Source organism: Centruroides sculpturatus, unplaced genomic scaffold (assembly GCF_000671375.1).
Source record: "Centruroides sculpturatus isolate CEXI.00-Female unplaced genomic scaffold, Cexi_2.0 scaffold473, whole genome shotgun sequence".
NCBI lineage: Eukaryota > Metazoa > Arthropoda > Arachnida > Scorpiones > Buthidae > Centruroides > Centruroides sculpturatus.
This window is the reverse complement of record NW_019384687.1, coordinates 555,417-577,691: the sequence shown is the minus strand read 5'-3', so window position 1 is coordinate 577,691 and position 22,275 is coordinate 555,417. Positions and strand designations below refer to the sequence as shown.

At 24.2% G+C, this 22,275-nt stretch overlaps 1 protein-coding gene and 1 long non-coding RNA gene across 2 annotated transcripts; one reads left to right on the top strand and one right to left on the bottom strand.

The window, feature by feature from the left end:
- Nucleotides 1-4,305: 4,305 nt before the first annotated feature.
- On the top strand, nt 4,306-5,159 carry LOC111627074. Its single transcript, XR_002756972.1, has 3 exons — nt 4,306-4,453; nt 4,556-4,737; nt 5,067-5,159. It is a non-coding gene; the product is annotated as an uncharacterized LOC111627074 (long non-coding RNA).
- A 7,268-nt stretch (nt 5,160-12,427) lies between these two features.
- LOC111627090 (choline-phosphate cytidylyltransferase B-like) lies at nt 12,428-20,869 on the bottom strand. Its single transcript, XM_023370647.1, has 5 exons — nt 20,699-20,869; nt 18,110-18,331; nt 17,281-17,427; nt 13,847-13,988; nt 12,428-13,134 (listed from the first exon to the last, which is right to left on the bottom strand). The coding sequence occupies exons 1-5, from the start codon at nt 20,804-20,806 to the stop codon at nt 13,112-13,114; spliced, it is 642 nt and encodes a 213-aa protein (XP_023226415.1). The 5' UTR covers nt 20,807-20,869; the 3' UTR covers nt 12,428-13,111.
- Nucleotides 20,870-22,275: the final 1,406 nt, after the last annotated feature.

Below are 22,275 nucleotides of genomic sequence, written 5' to 3'. Positions count from 1 at the left end.
ATTTCTAAAACATATTTTAAGCATGCATTTTATTAACGAGTTGCTAAAGATTATGCGAATAGTATACGAAATATATTAAATTTCAGGGTATGGACCAATTTATATACTAAAATCACATCGTAAATTTTTATAGTAATAAAAAATTTATGGCTCAATTTCTGTTTCATCAGTTTTGTAAGCGTTATTTGTGATTTTCAACATTGCTCGGGTTTCTATTTTGTTTTAAGAGAGTTTCTTCTAATTTAGAATAGTGTTTTCATCAAAGTATCTTCACAAATATAGATACAAAAGAAAATCATTTCATCTAAAGGTCAATTCGGTTACCGAAAATATATTTTATAAATTGTATATAATGAAATATATCAAAAGCAACGGTTTCTATTAATAAATGGAAAGGACTAAAATTATTTATTAAAGTTTAATCGATTGTACATAATTTAATACATCTAACAAACTGTTTAGAATAGATCTTTGCTATAATTTTCAATATTTAATTTACAATAAAGCGGATTTAAAACGCTTTAAATGTACAGTTTCTTAAATATTATCATTTTATTCTGGGATGAGTAATTTGCTTGAAGTTACTCAAACTTTTATCTGTCGTAGTATAAATGATAAAATTAAGCTTATTGTATTACAATTGCTTATAATTATAAATTAATCTTTTATTTCTTATAACTTTTATTACTTTTTTCATTATACCTATTTTTGTACCGAAAATTATATTTAATAACTTTGTTATAAATTTTTATATCCTGAAATAAAATATGAGAATTTTATATTTTCAAAAATCGTTAAAATTTTTACAGTATTCTACTGTAAATAACTAGATGTAGCCTATACAGAAAACTTCCTAAAATTCCAATTCTACAGGAAAGGTAAATTACAAATTGAGTGAAAATAAATTATAAATATTTGTAGTCATTCATTGCACAAAGAAATTCGGAAACGATAAAAATAGATGGAATTTATCTACCGAAATCCTTTAAATTTGGTTCTAGTAAATCTCTAAAAACTGGTAATTTAACAGGAATATTTATTGTAAAAAAATCCAAGCAATCTTTTGTTAATTATTTAAATAAATTTGTTAAATTTAAATGGTTTATCTATAGAAAACAGGTATAGTATTATCTTGAAACATAAATATTATAGTATTCGAATGATATTAATAATAAACAATCCTGGGAAATGAATGTTAAAGTTTTAAATAAAACTAGAATATTAAAAATTTGCAATAATTTTATTCCAAAATATTCTCGATTTTAATCAAGATAGATTTTAAGAAATATCATAATTATTTCAGTTTATTTTTATAAATAATGTTTGTAACTTTAATTTAAATATTTTAGACTTGTTCATAAAAATCCTAAAGTAATATTGGCAATAGAGCCAATTTATTATGAATTCTTAAAGGTTAATTTATATGCTTTTTAAAAATAATCAAATTCAAATTTGCTATCATCATCATCATCATTCAGAAAGATAACCGAACTTTTCCATTTACTTTTATTCTTTTATATTCATAATTAAAATTTAATAAGTTTAAATGTTAAAATACTTGAAACGAATAAAAATACCATTCTAAAAAATTAACGACTTAAAAAAATACACTCTAAAAAATAAAATTAATTTTATTTTCGAAGCTATTAAAATGTAATAAATGTCTTCCTCATTCCTAAATTATATCTAATTGTAGGACATTTGTGTAGCCCTTTCCGATTAGATTTATTAATTTAAAAATTATTCAAAGAAAACATTCTCTATTATAATTTTAATTAAACGACATTTAAATGTTTAGAAATTTCTAAACCTTCTTCATGAAAGATCCGTTAAATTGCTATTAGAATTCGACATAAGAATACTTCGAAAGTAAAAAAACTACATTATATTAAAAGTAGAAATATCTATCTGCATTATGGACGTATTTTTATACCTAGAACCACTAAAAAATGGCTTCAAATATCTAGAACACACTGCCCCTCTAAGTAACCTCTTGTAAGAAGCGATTCTATAGAACAGATGCAAAGTCTTATATGAGACGATATAAGAAAAAGCATCTGCAGCTTCTTTACCGAACAGTATTTGTCAGAAAAACAGATGTAAAGGGGAAGGTAATGAACTTTCATTTCAAGCTATAAACTATAATATAACAGGCCGTTTGATTTTCTCTCGCATGAATTTCACTTTGTAGATTTCGAGAACAGAAATACTGTATTTTCATTTATGTACATTTTCTGAAAAATCGTTTCTACGATAATATTTTTATATTTTATTACAAATCTAAGCTATAAAATGACACTTCTTTAATGTATAAACAGCGTGTTATTCGGTCTCAAACGAGATAGTTGATTACTAAATACGATTAACTTTTATTCCTATTCTAAAACATATTTATAGTTGTTTAATTTAAACTGAAATAAATTAACTTAATAATTTTTAATACATGACAAACGACTCCGAGATGGAAAAGTTCCCTGTATATATATTTTTTCTGTTTAAATCTTTTATTATAGGATATACAGTATACATAAACTTATATATCAAAGGGCAAACATATATGTAATTAAACTTAGAACTACGATATAAAAACCTCGTTTAGTCTTTAATATCGGTTTTTCTCAAATATAGGATCGACAGAAGGAGCTGCTGAAACGTTAATTTATCATCTCATAAACTGATTTTAAGGAGAGTGAAAAAGCCATTCGTGTTATTCGGCTCATCCAGATGATGGGCAACAATTATTAAATTATAAACAAGATTAAAATCAGATTTCCGTAACACTACAATTTCTTTTAGTTTTTAATTTGTATGACTCAATTCATTTAGAAAATCAGCTATTTTTTCAGTTAAATTTCATAAATTTGAAAGCTAAAATCGTTTAAAATCGACACTACGTGGTTATTTTGTATACAGATATTTTCCATATTTGAATTTAATTTAGAAGGGACAATGAACTATTGAGAGAATTCAATTAAATTTATGCAAAATTTATGTCGTTAATAATAAATTTAAGCAGAAAAATTTATAGTCGTCGGGGTATATTTAATATTCACTTTTTGCAGAATGATTTAGATGATAAATTTAAATGCCATTTCATTAAAATTCAAGATTCGTTTAACAATTGAATAAATAATCCTAATTATAGCAGCATTTCAAACCAATTTTCTTTAACTTGTTTTATGCACAATTTATATAATTCAGAGTATATAAATTGTATCGTGAAATATATAATTACCCAAAATAATTTTAAAAATCTTAAATCTATAGTGCAAGATAGCGAAATGATTTCTAATTATCTNTATATTCTTATTAATTTTCTCGTGAAACTTTATATATATATATATATATATTTATATTACATAAATTTATATTTACCTCTACATATATTTTCGTTTTTATTTTAGTTTTTACTTATTTTTTACATTCGTTTCTTAACGATTTCTGTGCATAGGTAGTTCATTTCCTTAACTAATTATTCATTTTTCCATTACTCAAATCAATTATTTATTAAATGAAAGAAAAAATATTATTGATAAAATCAATCTAGAAAACGAGGATTTCAAATGTGACGTAAAAAACATTGAATATTTAAACCATCTTAACGACAAAGGATAAAAACACACATGTATATATGTATATAAAACACATATGTATATATATATATATTCGACTATAGAATTTATATATAGAAAATCTTTAGAAACATTTCGAGTTTTTTATAAGCTTAATGACTTTATTAGATTTAGATGTTTAGAAAATTTATTCAGAAGCGATCTTAATCTCATTGGATATCGTGCTACTAAATAAACTCATTTCTTTTAAAGCATATTAGATGTTCACGTGATGAATTTAGATTTTTATACTAACAACTTCATCTACTTTAAGTACGATTTTATTTATTCCGGAGCAAAGAAAAATAATTAGAAGAAAAAAAAAGCTTATTTGAAAAATTGCTATTGCTTTCGAAAGCAAACAAATCTTTCAATTGAAATATTTTATATAAATGAAGTTTTAAAATTAATTAACTTATTTAAATATATAAAAGTCAATTAATTAATTATTAGACATATAAAAAAAATCATTTCTTTTTAAATTTCTTAAAATGAAATGCGTTAGATTTTCTTTTAAAAAATTTCAAATAAAATAAATTTACTATTAAAAAATTTTTTTAATAGAGTTTTAGACGGATTTCCTTTGCTTTAATTACAACGAAGAATAAAAATATAAAAAGTATAAAATATATATAATTTACTGCACAATATATAAATTTATATTTCGCACATTTATAGCTTTATGTTAAGGGAATAATGGACGATAAGCAGTAAGGCAATAAATAAATGATAAAATTTGGTATGTCAACCGAACATTAAAAAGACTTATGAAGAATTTAATATGAAGTCCATCGTTCTGCCAAAAAAAAAATTAATTAGAAATCGTTAGGTATGAAATAAAGGTAAGTTCGGAATACAAATAAAGTGTTTCAATTAAATTTCTAGTTAATTTTTTTTGTCGTTTAATTATTCGTATTTTTGTGACGTTTTTAATATTTAAATAGATCCAGAATAATTTTTAAAATGCATCTATACTAAAACGAAATTATATTAAACGGAATTATTCCAGAGAATAGAGAAATGGTTCTCTTCAAAAATGAGTTTATTTCTTTTTACGGTGTTTTAATTATCTGCGTTACACATGTTTAATGTTTATTTTAAATGCAAATCGTGATAGATGAGACGGGTAAGCTAGTCTCTACCTTATTTCCTTCTAGAATAAAACATTTTGTCAACTATTTAATAACTAAAAACTATTTTATAATTATAAAACATTTATTTCTATTATTAATTCTTAAAATTCTTTCTCCATTTTGTCTGTTAAAACGAAAATAACAAAGAAAATTTTTACGAAAACACCTAACTAAACTATTTTATTTCTGTATTAATTTTTTTTAAACAAATAATAATATTAATTAAATAAATTCTTTTATCTGTCACAATACAGTACATAAATTACTTTATTTTAATAAGAATAATAATTTAATTAATTATAATTTTTATTTTATATTTTAGATATATCTATTATCTAAATCTATTCATTATTATTCTATCCATTATCTATTCATTATTATGAAGTAAATACGGAAGCAACATAATCAAGAAACGAACAATGTAAACATGTTAATATTTAAACAGATGTATTAAAAAAATAAATGGAATTTTAACAATATATAATTTTTATTTTTGTTTACAGAACAATATAGTTCTATACATTAAACCATGAGTATTTTATGCTATATTTAGTTTCGAGAAATATATCTATTTATTTCTTTTAATCTTAATTAATTATCAGCAGACATTGGTCTAACTTATCTCTGATCAATATCTATTTATAGTGTATAATTTCCAAAGATATGGGTCACGACTCTTTCAAGAGCAAATAAAAAATTCTTCAAAATGTTACACACTGTTCGATATTATCCAGATATACATTTAAATATCGGAATATATATTATCGATATTTTTTTACAGAATAAAAAATTAGAGAAAAAATAATAATAATAAATCGAGTGCTGAATTTTTTTTATTTTAAATAAATATCGATTTATTCTTTAATAATCGATATTCCTAATTTTTTGGCACAAAAAGTGTAGACTATATTTAGTGAATTTTTTAATATTTTTTATAATTCTCTAAACTTTTCTCAGATAGTATTAATAAGTTCTATAGTTAGAATTTGAATGATGAGATATAATCCATTCGTTAGCATTAAAAAATTCTAAATATGCTATTTTAAATGATTACTTATTGAAATTAAGCATTTTAAATAATGCCATTTTTAAATTTATACAAAAGTTTTAAGCTCGGTAACTGTTCTGTAGAGGAAAACATTCATAATTTATAATAATATTCTCTTATTATAAGAAATTTTGAATATTTTGATATAGATCAGTTAATGCTTTGTTATTGCCGGCAATCGACTGACGAATCTTTATTCTATTTCGTCGCCAAATTTTTAACACTCACGAGGTTTATCAGAGGCAAATTTAGTATTTATAATAATAGAAACTGCATGAGTGTGTTGTATAAATTTTACGAGAGGAATGCAGCACGAACAATAAAGAAGATCTGAAAGTAAACTTTGCTGCAAGTACTTCAATCGGTGTTGATGGAACCAGCAAAAATTCAAACAACCGATCGATCGTAAACAAATAAAATTGACTCCACGTCGCGAGAATCGTTTTCTGCAGCTGGACGGATCGAGTTTCCAAGAATCTTCCATACAAAGAAATTCCAAAACGATGTCTACTTCGAGTCCACTTCTGAACGACTTTCAACGCGAACTTCGTGACGTTATAAGAAAATGTTACGAACGGATCAATAAGAACCTTTCAGACTGATAAAAGAACTAAACTTAAACGACCAATAAAACATTTTTTTTAAATTATAGTCTCGTTAATTTATCCTTCCACTCGGTTCGATGCACCTCCAAGTATATTTGGTTCATTCATTATTTAATTATTATTAGTTAGACGGTTATATTATTCATCCCCGTACAATGTTTCTGTATAAATCTAGAAAAATATGCTATTCATAATTATTTATAGAGTCGGAGAACAAGGTTATCATACATCAAACAAACTGCCTAAGTGAGATACAATCAAAACGGGTGTACGGACATAAAAAAATATATGAAAGGTAATACGTCTCTAGATTTAGAAAATTATATCTTATTTAAATTTATAAGAACAGAGATCAATAGAGGCGCCCTTAGAGAAATATTCGATGCTACATTTAAGCCAGTTAAGAGAGAAATAAAGAATTCACTGATCTCTTATTAAATTATCCTGTCAATAACAGTCTCGTTTAATTAACTATCCTGATTCTCGCTGGGTTGACTTAACATAAGATAAGTAATTACACAAAGGACTTCTTCACGTCTTCTACAGGACAACCTACGAAAATCTACATTTTATTCTTTCTACATACAATTTTTATCCTCCTTTCTCGAAAGCCCAAATCTGATTTGTTTGTCGGCTATTTTAAGAAAATAAAAATTGAATTTTTACATATGTAAGTTATAGTTTCTTAAATCTTATCATTTTTATTCTCTAATGATAAATATAGGCACGAAAAATGCTTAAATTTTATCAAATTTTCCTTATCTTGATAAAATTTAAGCATTTAATCTATTTTATATTAATCTAATTTTCTATTTCGATCGACTAATGACTATATTTAAGTATAATAATCCGGATAATAAACCATTTGCTATATAATTATGTCAAATGCGATAATGTATTGCACGAATATTAAAGTAATGCGAAGATGTAGTTGTACTTTAAAAAAAGTTTATATTATTTTTAAAATATTCTGCACGATTTTTTTGTGAAAAAATTAAAATTACGTGAAAATTTAAAGATAATTATATTTTAAATGATGAAATTATTAGGTCTACCAACCGTAATTAATTTATAAGTGCGCTATAATAAGCGAATATCACACATTAACAAGAAATGTTTTATTTTTTTAAAGAATTAATTAAGAATTTTTAAAGATAAAACTTTACAATATTAAAAAAAAAAGTAAATATAAAGTTATTTCTAGCGAGTAAATTACGTGGATATGTAAATTTACAGTAAAAATGACTCGAAAACGTTAAATATTTATTTAAGACGTGGATAAAATGTGCTGTAATTTATATAGATTTCTAAAATTATATTTAAATAATAATTCATTATTATTGTAATTCAATTTCTAAAACATATTTTAAGCATGCATTTTATTAACGAGTTGCTAAAGATTATGCGAATAGTATACGAAATATATTAAATTTCAGGGTATGGACCAATTTATATACTAAAATCACATCGTAAATTTTTATAGTAATAAAAAATTTATGGCTCAATTTCTGTTTCATCAGTTTTGTAAGCGTTATTTGTGATTTTCAACATTGCTCGGGTTTCTATTTTGTTTTAAGAGAGTTTCTTCTAATTTAGAATAGTGTTTTCATCAAAGTATCTTCACAAATATAGATACAAAAGAAAATCATTTCATCTAAAGGTCAATTCGGTTACCGAAAATATATTTTATAAATTGTATATAATGAAATATATCAAAAGCAACGGTTTCTATTAATAAATGGAAAGGACTAAAATTATTTATTAAAGTTTAATCGATTGTACATAATTTAATACATCTAACAAACTGTTTAGAATAGATCTTTGCTATAATTTTCAATATTTAATTTACAATAAAGCGGATTTAAAACGCTTTAAATGTACAGTTTCTTAAATATTATCATTTTATTCTGGGATGAGTAATTTGCTTGAAGTTACTCAAACTTTTATCTGTCGTAGTATAAATGATAAAATTAAGCTTATTGTATTACAATTGCTTATAATTATAAATTAATCTTTTATTTCTTATAACTTTTATTACTTTTTTCATTATACCTATTTTTGTACCGAAAATTATATTTAATAACTTTGTTATAAATTTTTATATCCTGAAATAAAATATGAGAATTTTATATTTTCAAAAATCGTTAAAATTTTTACAGTATTCTACTGTAAATAACTAGATGTAGCCTATACAGAAAACTTCCTAAAATTCCAATTCTACAGGAAAGGTAAATTACAAATTGAGTGAAAATAAATTATAAATATTTGTAGTCATTCATTGCACAAAGAAATTCGGAAACGATAAAAATAGATGGAATTTATCTACCGAAATCCTTTAAATTTGGTTCTAGTAAATCTCTAAAAACTGGTAATTTAACAGGAATATTTATTGTAAAAAAATCCAAGCAATCTTTTGTTAATTATTTAAATAAATTTGTTAAATTTAAATGGTTTATCTATAGAAAACAGGTATAGTATTATCTTGAAACATAAATATTATAGTATTCGAATGATATTAATAATAAACAATCCTGGGAAATGAATGTTAAAGTTTTAAATAAAACTAGAATATTAAAAATTTGCAATAATTTTATTCCAAAATATTCTCGATTTTAATCAAGATAGATTTTAAGAAATATCATAATTATTTCAGTTTATTTTTATAAATAATGTTTGTAACTTTAATTTAAATATTTTAGACTTGTTCATAAAAATCCTAAAGTAATATTGGCAATAGAGCCAATTTATTATGAATTCTTAAAGGTTAATTTATATGCTTTTTAAAAATAATCAAATTCAAATTTGCTATCATCATCATCATCATTCAGAAAGATAACCGAACTTTTCCATTTACTTTTATTCTTTTATATTCATAATTAAAATTTAATAAGTTTAAATGTTAAAATACTTGAAACGAATAAAAATACCATTCTAAAAAATTAACGACTTAAAAAAATACACTCTAAAAAATAAAATTAATTTTATTTTCGAAGCTATTAAAATGTAATAAATGTCTTCCTCATTCCTAAATTATATCTAATTGTAGGACATTTGTGTAGCCCTTTCCGATTAGATTTATTAATTTAAAAATTATTCAAAGAAAACATTCTCTATTATAATTTTAATTAAACGACATTTAAATGTTTAGAAATTTCTAAACCTTCTTCATGAAAGATCCGTTAAATTGCTATTAGAATTCGACATAAGAATACTTCGAAAGTAAAAAAACTACATTATATTAAAAGTAGAAATATCTATCTGCATTATGGACGTATTTTTATACCTAGAACCACTAAAAAATGGCTTCAAATATCTAGAACACACTGCCCCTCTAAGTAACCTCTTGTAAGAAGCGATTCTATAGAACAGATGCAAAGTCTTATATGAGACGATATAAGAAAAAGCATCTGCAGCTTCTTTACCGAACAGTATTTGTCAGAAAAACAGATGTAAAGGGGAAGGTAATGAACTTTCATTTCAAGCTATAAACTATAATATAACAGGCCGTTTGATTTTCTCTCGCATGAATTTCACTTTGTAGATTTCGAGAACAGAAATACTGTATTTTCATTTATGTACATTTTCTGAAAAATCGTTTCTACGATAATATTTTTATATTTTATTACAAATCTAAGCTATAAAATGACACTTCTTTAATGTATAAACAGCGTGTTATTCGGTCTCAAACGAGATAGTTGATTACTAAATACGATTAACTTTTATTCCTATTCTAAAACATATTTATAGTTGTTTAATTTAAACTGAAATAAATTAACTTAATAATTTTTAATACATGACAAACGACTCCGAGATGGAAAAGTTCCCTGTATATATATTTTTTCTGTTTAAATCTTTTATTATAGGATATACAGTATACATAAACTTATATATCAAAGGGCAAACATATATGTAATTAAACTTAGAACTACGATATAAAAACCTCGTTTAGTCTTTAATATCGGTTTTTCTCAAATATAGGATCGACAGAAGGAGCTGCTGAAACGTTAATTTATCATCTCATAAACTGATTTTAAGGAGAGTGAAAAAGCCATTCGTGTTATTCGGCTCATCCAGATGATGGGCAACAATTATTAAATTATAAACAAGATTAAAATCAGATTTCCGTAACACTACAATTTCTTTTAGTTTTTAATTTGTATGACTCAATTCATTTAGAAAATCAGCTATTTTTTCAGTTAAATTTCATAAATTTGAAAGCTAAAATCGTTTAAAATCGACACTACGTGGTTATTTTGTATACAGATATTTTCCATATTTGAATTTAATTTAGAAGGGACAATGAACTATTGAGAGAATTCAATTAAATTTATGCAAAATTTATGTCGTTAATAATAAATTTAAGCAGAAAAATTTATAGTCGTCGGGGTATATTTAATATTCACTTTTTGCAGAATGATTTAGATGATAAATTTAAATGCCATTTCATTAAAATTCAAGATTCGTTTAACAATTGAATAAATAATCCTAATTATAGCAGCATTTCAAACCAATTTTCTTTAACTTGTTTTATGCACAATTTATATATAATTCAGAGTATATAAATTGTATCGTGAAATATATAATTACCCAAAATAATTTTAAAAATCTTAAATCTATAGTGCAAGATAGCGAAATGATTTCTAATTATCTTGCATAATTACAACAAAAATCCTCTTATAGTGGGTTACATTACATAGAATCAGATTCATATATCACACATATTTACGTATTGCATGCAGAGTTTAATGCATGAGCACGTAATGCTATACATTAAAAAGTGTCATAAAATTACACGACTTAATAGGTAAAGAATAAAATCCCAGATTTAAAGTTAAATCTGTTTAGTAGGAACGTCTGAAGTAAGCATTAGTTTATGAATATTCAAAAAACAAGGAAGTTGTAGATATATTTCGGTTTATCAAAAAAAGTAACAAAAAAATTATGTTTGGATATAAAAATTTTATGGCGAATATAGGAACTTTCGAATGAAACTTTCCATATCATACAATGTGCTAGATATTCAGTTTTCACTACTCCGCAACTCTTACGAAAATTATACATCTCGTAACGAAAATCCGATCGATATCGATGCCATTACTGTTATAAATTACAGTCTTCGTTTTATAAATACCAACACATATATAAAATTATGCTTACAAGGATTCATTAGTGTTAAATTTTGAGTATTCCAGATACTTCACTAACGATCATTATTATGACAGGCGATGCTGTAAATCAAGAGTAATGCACAACTGCTGTGCACGTATATTTCTATTACAGTATTATAGACTATTAGATCACTTCCTCTAGTGTACTAGCAATTGGAATTTAAAAAAAAAAACTAAAACATTTAGTATGAAAAACAGCCACATTTATTTAACTATAAAAAAGAAAATATTATTATAAGGTGTAATAAAAATTTACTTTTAGAATCAATTTTAAATGTTTAAATTGTTTTGACATTTTATTGCACTTCAACTCTCTCTATTTTTGTTAAAATTTAGTTAAAATTTTTTATAAATAACTTGGTCTATCAATTGTTTAATGTTATAGCAACCAAAAGCAAATATTTTTATTTAAATTAAATTTTATTAATTATATTATAAAAAAAATAAACCAATAAATCTAGTTTCAAACTTTTTGTACATATGTATCTAGTCCATTTTTTACATTAAGTTTTTTTTATATAAATGTATATTAAAAAATTCAAAGTTATAAATACTTGCATTAAAAAAAAATTGAACTAGTAGAAAAATATTCAACATTTTATTTGTATTTTATTGATTGTTTTATGGAAAAAGTTTAAAAATATCTTCATTAATATCACGATTTTAACAACATAAAAATAAATCACCACCAACTTTATTGAACTCTTAAAAAATTTAATATTCTTTAAGAAATTAACATTTTTTATATTAAATTTACAATGTTTTTATAATAAATAATATAAAATATATATATATAAAAAAGGAAAGTGAAAAAGCTTTCAAGAAATATTAAATCATTAATAAGAAAAATAAAAAAAGCCTTATTAATTTTTTTTTAGAAAAAATTAAAATTTAAATAATTTATTGTTTTAAATTTCCATTTAATACAATACTGGTTGACAAGTCATAGTTAAAATTAAAAAGATGGAAGACTGAAAGACAATTTTTACATAAATATAAAATCTCCAGAATCAAACAATTACCCACTGTCATCAAACTTAATCAAATAATTTATTTTTAAAAAAATGAAAAAAATTTTAAATTAAATCTTTCATCTTTAATAATTGTTTCATTTACATAAATAAGTAAAATGTTTTTTGCTTACATTTGGTCCTTAACTCATTTAATGCATTTTTATTTGGTCTTTTATAATTAGCAGGATCATGTTTCTTCTCAAAATAGTTAAAAGAAACACAGTGTTGTTTTCAAATAATTTGAAATAATTGCAATAATACAAGTTGAAATTACTTTAATCAAAGCAGTTTACTTTAATAGATTATTCTAATTGATGTGATTTAATTTATCCTGTTTTGTCAATCTTAGTAATTGCATTTTTTCCCTTTCTTTGACCAAAATTATGTAAAAACTCCATAGCAAATTTGCAAAGAAATTAAGCTGATGATAAATTACCATAAATCCTAAGTTTTAATTAGCATTTTCTTAGCAGAAATTCAGTCAATTTGATTTTAAATTCATTTACAAATATACATGTTATTTTCCTTTATTATTATCCTTCTGTTTCATCATCATCTGAATNTAATTTTTTTTTAGAAAAAATTAAAATTTAAATAATTTATTGTTTTAAATTTCCATTTAATACAATACTGGTTGACAAGTCATAGTTAAAATTAAAAAGATGGAAGACTGAAAGACAATTTTTACATAAATATAAAATCTCCAGAATCAAACAATTACCCACTGTCATCAAACTTAATCAAATAATTTATTTTTAAAAAAATGAAAAAAATTTTAAATTAAATCTTTCATCTTTAATAATTGTTTCATTTACATAAATAAGTAAAATGTTTTTTGCTTACATTTGGTCCTTAACTCATTTAATGCATTTTTATTTGGTCTTTTATAATTAGCAGGATCATGTTTCTTCTCAAAATTGTTAAAAGAAACACAGTGTTGTTTTCAAATAATTTGAAATAATTGCAATAATACAAGTTGAAATTACTTTAATCAAAGCAGTTTACTTTAATAGATTATTCTAATTGATGTGATTTAATTTATCCTGTTTTGTCAATCTTAGTAATTGCATTTTTTCCCTTTCTTTGACCAAAATTATGTAAAAACTCCATAGCAAATTTGCAAAGAAATTAAGCTGATGATAAATTACCATAAATCCTAAGTTTTAATTAGCATTTTCTTAGCAGAAATTCAGTCAATTTGATTTTAAATTCATTTACAAATATACATGTTATTTTCCTTTATTATTATCCTTCTGTTTCATCATCATCTGAATAATCCGTATTGTTCACAAAATGGCTATTAACTGGAGAAGTGGAATTAGCACGTTGTGAAGCTGGACTTGCTGGTGGACTACTACTAGGAGAGAGTGCTTGACGAATACGTCCTTTGCTCTCTTGCCAGAAATGATTCTGTATAAATAAATAATACATTTGAGAATATTGCAATAAGTTTATATCTTAATGTTTATTATATATTTTTAACATTTATAAAAACTCATTATCTTGCAGAAGTAATTTTTTATTATTCAAAACAATATGAAATAATTTTTAATCTTTTAATTTAATACTAATTTATTTTTATTAAAATAATTTTATCCATAATTCCAAATTAAAATTTTATGAGTCAAAACTGTAAATGCATTAATTTTCTAGAACTGCTTGTTCAGAGATGAATAATTTTATCATCTTTAAAATCTTTAATTTATTTTATCATGTTTTCATCTTTTATTCTCTAATTATAATTGAAAATAATAATTATTTGGATAGTTTATCTTCTACAACTACTCTACAGTTGATTGTTCAGTTCTTAAATTTGTTCCAAGGGGTTCTTTTATTACATTTTAAAAATATAAAATAAATTTATCAAAAATAATAATAATAATTCTTTAAAATCATTATGAATCAATTACTGGTTTCTTGGGTAAACTATTCTATAATCTACATGTTTTTTCAAGTATGTAATCTTAGTGTAATAATCAGTGGCATAACTACCAATTTGTGCAACCTGTGCAGATGAATGGGGCCCAAAGCAGCTAGGGTGCCTGGGATCATTAAAGACAAGACTGCTTAACAACTATACATTACCAGTAATATATTCAAGATGTAATGAGCATTTACACAGAAATCAATCATGTGAGAACAAGTGTGTTAAAATCTCATTTAGAGAATTCCATTTCATCATCTTTCTTGTCTTGATATATTATATTTGGGAAACTACTAAGTGCATTTTGAAGATGATCCAATCTCCTCAGCATGCACTAAAGAAAGCTGCTGTCTTATTCAAAAATGGTAAACAAAATTATCACCATTAAAAGAAAAAAATTTGAAAAATTTCATATACAAACTGTGAAATTAGCAAAATTTCCTACAACATTTTAAGAGAGATATGTGAAAAAAAAAGTGATTTATCACCATTCCCAATGCAATTGCTCACATTTGGGTTTTGCTTAGAGAAAAACATAAGACTTAATGAACCTACTTCTGATTGAAAACCATGCACTTGTATCCAACTTGCCTGATGTCCACATGTACCTTTTTCTATTATTCTTATAATGTCTCTCACTATGGCTTCTACCAAATGTTTATTCTCTAAACTAAAATTCATAAAAAAACACTACTTGAGGAGTTCAATGGCCAAAGAGACTAAGCAGTTTAACATTACTTTCCATAGAAAATTCAGAAGTGAAGAAATTGGACTTGTCCAAGACCATGCTACTGACAATGAACGGCGAGGTAATATATTTGTCATAACTGCAATAAGTATATCCATCGCCCAAAGTCCAAAAAAGAAAAATTAGGTAGTCAGGTTCTTAATCGCACAACACACCAGGATGTATAACAAATGTGACTCACATGAACCAATTAACTGGTGTGAAAACAATTAACATTTGATTGACAAATGTTTTCATGACCCCTTCTGAGCTCTTCTTCAGGCTTCTTTTTAATTCAAAACAGGCTGGCAGTTACTATTCGATTTTATATTTGAACATTAAGAGATTTCAAATACCTATTTTAGGGAGATGTATCTTTCAATGGCATGGCAAGCTTTACCAAACAACAATATTTAATTTTCAATCATATTTAAAGGAGAATGCATGTGAAGAGGTTCTCTGAATTCAAACTCATCATATTGTTCGATCATATTTAAACATCTTACGGGGAACACACATGCATAAGGTATTCAAAATGTCTTAACATTCAAATATAAAATCAAATGGTAGCTGCCAACCTGTTTTGAATTAAAAAAAATCTGAAGAAGAGCTCACAAAGGGTCACAAAAACGTTCATCAATCAAATGTTAATTGTTTTCACACCAGCTAACTGATTCACATTTGGTCAGGGTTCATCACAAAGTAAGTAGGCCTATAGTGTATTAATGTAATTTACTATTTTTAAACTGAATAAATTATTTATCACTATAATTTATGTATATTAGACTGTGTAGCAAAAAATTACAGAAAGTCCAATGTGGGTCCATTTAGGAAACGTTGCACAGGGTCCACTCATGTACAGTTATATCAATATCTCTGGCAATAACTAAAATTTTATGTAATAATTGAAACAAAAATAATCAGATTTAAGTTTTGTTATTTTCTTAATTTGTTATTTAATACTTCAGCTGCAAAAAATGATGAAAATTTATATTTAAAAATTTAGAATGGTTTGAACTATTGTAATATAATATAATATGGTCTTGTTTTATGTAGGGCTGCAAGTCAACAGTATTACATGAAACAAAATTCCATGTAAATTTGTACTCTATTCCAAGCAGTTCCAGACAATTGCCTACACACTTATGAAACTATTTACAATTAACAGGAAAATTTTAAAATGTGCAAAACATTTCACTTATATTTTTACTAATATAAAGAATAACATTTCAGTTTGATGTTTCTGAATAATTTTATTATATCATATCAAGTACATTACTCTAGAAAATTGCTTGCAAACCAAAGTATTTACAATAGTGAGTGATATTTTGAATATGTAGAATATTAAACTGGAGAAATACCGTTTTCTGACTTGAGAGTCAGATTCAGTGATATAGGAATGGAATAACCTAATATTTGCAAAAATATAAATCTGTACATTAAAATTCCATGTAAAACAGAACCATACTGTACAAGTTCCTTTTAAATTATTAACTTTTTTAAACATAGAATTTGATAACTAAATTACAGTGTAATTGCAATTTATACAACATTTATATTTCTGGAACAAGCAATTTAAGTGAATTTTTATTCAGGTAAAAGACCAATCATTCATTAAAAATTTTAAAGATTATATTCAACAAATGCATAAGCAGTCATCCAGATAAGAATTTTTCAAATATTTTATACAACTAAATTAAGAAAAATTTTTAAAAATAATTAACATACATGATGTAATTTTAAATGTTGTTTGGAACAAAAGCTTATATAGTATAGTATAACTAATAACTTATAAATATTTACTTATTGCAATCTTTTGATCAATTCTTATAAGCTTTTTTTTTAATAGTCTACAAGAACATATGTGTAAAAACCAAATGACACATTAAGAAATATTGTCTTATATCAAAATCACAAAGATTGTATAAATCAAAACCACACTGCATATTAAGATTAGCTTAAATAACAATTTTTATGATGTATATTTTTCTAAATTAGTTATTAATAAATATATTTTCTCATTTATATATTAAAAAAAATAATTTACTCACTATTCTTCCGTCTTTACCAAACATTTCTAAAAAGGAATTAATAAAATCCCTTGACTTTTCTTCCCATTTTTGTATAATTTCATGCCGTTTTCCTTCAATTTTATCCTTCAATTCATCCATTTTATTTTGAAATAGAAACTTCTTCTCCTGCAGACAAATTAAACTGTCAAAAATATATAATATACAACTTGCATAAAATTACCTTTAAAGAGTTAAAAAATTTTTTGATAAATTATCAAAATATTCCAGAAGAAATGAAATGATTTGATTACACACAATAGTGTATCTTATGATTAATTTTTGTTATCTCTCTACTTGAATCAGATCCATTTTTTAACTATTAATACTTATATTAATAAAAACTCCAAATAATTTACATAATAATGAAAAAATATTAAAAATGCTTAATAATTACTTACAATACTCTTATTTTTTTCTTAATTCATATTTTAAAACTTTGTACAACTAGCAGAAAGCATAATTAAATTTTGAAAGTTTAAATCAATTTATATATTGTACAATTTAAATTTAAGTGTTTCAGTAACTGATACACTTAAATTATATGATATATAATTTAAGTGTATCAGTTACTGAACATATTAAATTACATATTAAATTAATAAACTGATATATTGTACAATTTAAGTTTAAGTGTTTCAGTAACTGAACAAATAAATACATTATTCAGAATTCAAATTTTTCAAATAAATACATTTAAAAAAACATATACTGTATATATAAAGATATTTTTTCCATAGTTTTCTGAAGCATTTCTTAGGGGAACCAAAAAAGAAATATCTAATATTCCCTACTTTCTAAGATTACTTACATTTAAATAGGAAACATTCATTTCTTTTGCTGTATATCCTCTTGCCAAATTACGTCGTACATAAACATCATAATCTCTAACTATTCGAGAAACTAAATCTGATGTAGAAATCCCTTCTGTACGTTGTGTAGCGACAAACATACCTCGAGCCTTGATATCTTTATAGACATCTTCTTGTTCGTCCATAGTATAGGGATAGTCATCATGTGCCACAAAATCTATCTATAATATAAAATTTATTTGTTAAATATTAAAATTAATATTAAACTGGCCTTTAAAAACAGTTTTTAAATAACATTTTAAAAAACTTCTTTAATAAAATGTTAACAAATAATTATAATAATTACTATATCTATATCATACATTAACTAATAATTCTTATATTTTGTTATGTCAAGAATTCCATTTTGATAATTATATTAATAATCAAGTAAAGTTTATATAGAATGCTCACACGAAATAAAAATATATATGTGCAGTGCAAGGTGTGATACTAAATCAAACTTTAGTGATAACATGAGCTGGTTGAGCTGGATAACATGCGTGTTGCACTACTAGACTCACAGAATTGCTAGGCTGGACTTGCATCATCAAACTTTTGAATTCTGTATTCACTTGATCAACAGTAGATTAATAATATTAATAAAAATTTATAATATTTGATAATGTTTTGCTAGCAAAATGCTTTAAAAACTATTCTAAAACCCACATAGAATATCATTATATATCCATTTTTAATAGTTTAAAAAGTTTATTGATTTTTCCAGTTAAAGTTCATTTTATTGGTTTTATTAAAAATAGCTGATTAATGATTCTCAGAAATTATAATGTAAATGTATTTCCATATTTCATACAAAATATCTGATAGGTTCTTTATTTACATGATAAATAAAAAAATTGTTTATACACTGAGTTTGACAACAGTAAGTCAGATTTGCTGATACTATATGGCCAGAAAATCTCTTATTTCTGGGATCACTGATTGATTGAAGACATATTATATTCTTTTAATATTATATTAATATTAAATTAAAGAATATAATATTAATATTATATTCTTTTATTAATTAAGATATCTATTCTGTTCTTCTCTTAAATTCTTTGTTAGCAAAATTGGAAATAGCTACAATTTAAAAAATTTCATATTTTTAAAAATCTGCAATTCTTGTTTTATGTAACTCAAAGTTAAATCACTCTATAAATATAATATTTAAGATAACATAATAGTATTACATAAAGCTGATTATCCAGAAAAATATTGGTTTTATTTATTCAGAATTCAAATCATTACTGTTATTTAGTTTATTTATTTATTAATATTAATTATAAAAAGAAAAAAAATGAGCAAAGTCATTGACTTTCATTAGCATTAAATATTAAATATAATTATTTTAAAGCTAACTTTTTATTCTTTTGACTTTGCTTTTCACAGTTTATATTTAAATAAAATATGATAATCCCATGATTAATGTGGTTAATGCATCTTACAAAAACAGCATATTAATCAAAATTACTCTAATGTTTATTGCTTACATTATTCATTGAATTAATCTCATAACTTTCAAAATGTTTGTTAACTTTGTGGCTTCTTTACTATTTATGATGGGAACATAAATTAAATTAATGATTAAATTTCATATAGAAAGGTTGTCAGATATCTGAGTAACTTCAAAGTCAATGCTTCAATTTGGCAACAATTATTACTCCCCCTACATAATAATAAAAATCTGGAATTAGAGTCCCAAGTCTAATTGTTACTTAAATAAATTGACATCTAATTCATTAGATTATCAAAAATACAGCTTAAAAAAAAAAAAAAAGGTCATGTCATCATTGAATGTATTCCAGAACATGGAAGTGAATAAAAGAGTAATTATTTCAACAAACTCTGTCTTCATTTTTTGATTTTAATTAATAAAAATATTGGTAAAAACTTCAATTATAAAATATTAAAATATCAAACAAATATAGTTCCACAAACATTCAACCTATCATTTTGCTTGCTAACAATTTTTTTTCTGCAATTAAGTATAGTTTTCTATTAGACTAATTTTAAAATATTTGGCCATAACCTTAGCCAGATGGCAAACTTGTATTGTCTAAAAGTTGTCATCTAAGTCAATTGGTAGCTTAAAAATATGAATCTACCCTCAAAAATAACATTATAATAATTGCACTTCGTCTATATTAAGCTAATGTACTGTATGCACATAGGAAATACCTCATATTTTCTTAATGTATTATTTTACAGTATGTAAAATAATACATGAAGAAAATTTTCATGTTTAAGGAAATGAAGTGTTATTTGCATAATAACATTTCATTTCCTTAAACATTATTTTAATGCTGTAATAAAACAAAAAAATTATGCACTTCATATAAATATTTACAATAATATAATTTTAACATTACTACTAATACTGCTACATACTAAGTTATATATTCTATACTCCACACTACCATAATTATACTGAATTTTGATTACTTACATTCCAAGATAAGCAGAATTCAGTATAATTACTATTATATCTTAAATTAATGAACTACTATTACCATCAATATAGCAAACTTTTTGAAAATTACATTTACCTTATGTTTTTGCAAAAATTCATCATCTAATACCCATGGTGCATCTTTAACAACTTCATCCACATAACGACAATGACAAACTGCTTCATACCTTTCTTCATCAGTCATTACTGTTTTACCTTTATGTCTATGTGTTAACTGATCACTACACACTATAATATAAATGAATATTTTTAAATCATCATTTAACTATAATTGTTATTTACAGATTTTAATTAAATTATTAATGTNTCATAGTGCAGTGGTGTCCAAACTATTCAATTGGCAAGCCAAATTGCATGTAAGTTGTTTTTAAGCAGGCTACAAATATTTTGTATATTCCATATATACAAAAAGGCTTATTTCTATTATTTATAAGTAATGGATTACATATGTTAATTCTGAGGTCATACTGTATAGAGGGTTTTGTCCCAAGCACCTTGGGCAGTGATATATTTTAAGATTAAAGATAAACCCTTGTAAATCTCCCTTAAGTAGACTGCTGCTCTGAAAATGATGCCAACATGTTACTAGTTTAAACAGACTGCTCTATTATATAGAGAACTTTCTAGTAAAAAAATTCTATTCCTTAAGTAAAAAATTGTTGAAACATTGTGACAAAAATTATCAGCAAAGAATCACAAGTCTGTATAGAACATTCATGGCTTCACAGATTTGTATCTGTGCATTTGTACAAAGTCCTGTGTTAATATCATCTTGAAATTCATAATAGCCATAAATTTTTATTTGCACTTGGCCCTAAAATGTTGAACTGGCAATGCTATACAATTTAAGTTATACTTCTACAAATGTGAACCAGCAGTATTGTACAATGTATACAGAACTATCAAAAGGCTGATGGTACCAGATCAGGACTATAAATAAGGATGAAGAATAACTTATGACGACTTTAGTTCCTACATGTCTTTGCTGCTTCCTTACACAGTCTTGCATTAACACAATACAAGAAAAAGCATTCTTTCTGGCTTTACTTGTAAATGTGTGTCTTGAATGCTCTTGTAAGGTTTTACACTATTTCACTGAATTGATTGTTTTTTTCTTCATCAGATTGCTTCTTTGTTTAGAATAAGGAAGATGAGTTCACTTTTGAACTTGACTGTAATGCAACACAACAAACACACTGTACATAAAAAATTGCATATTTCTGGCTATGCTTATGGCTATTTGTTTATCTTCACAACTTAAAAAATATTGCAGTAGTAAAGCTTATTTTTCAATCAATCCTAGTAAGAATGAAAGAAGGATGACTAGCTGTTATTTCATTTATCTTTGTGCAATACTTAATACAAAAATACTTTTTTAATTACATTCTTTATTATTTTAGAAGATTATATTTATATAATAGTCTAAACCTAATTTTCTGATTCTTTAATTTTTATAGATTTCACAGATCTATTACCTATCATTACATGATCAAATAAAAAATTCAAAACAAGTTCATGAGAAGACTAAATTTGAATGAATACACACCACATCCATTATTTAAAACCATATTTAAAAAATAGATACAGTAGGTGATCGGTTAATGAGCAGATTGTATAACGAACAAATCGGATAATGAACACTTTAGTGAAAGA

Bases quoted from the DNA above. Each gene is read 5' to 3' on its own strand.
- LOC111627090 (XM_023370647.1), bottom strand. From the start codon at position 20,806: ATGACTGATGAAGAAAGGTATGAAGCAGTTTGTCATTGTCGTTATGTG. The intron at 18,332-20,698 runs GTAAATGTAATT...TTTATATTATAG, and splicing joins AATTTTTGCAAAAACATAAG to ATAGATTTTGTGGCACATGA. The intron at 13,989-17,280 runs GTGAGTAAATTA...TTATTTATACAG, and splicing joins TTGGTAAAGACGGAAGAATA to AATCATTTCTGGCAAGAGAG.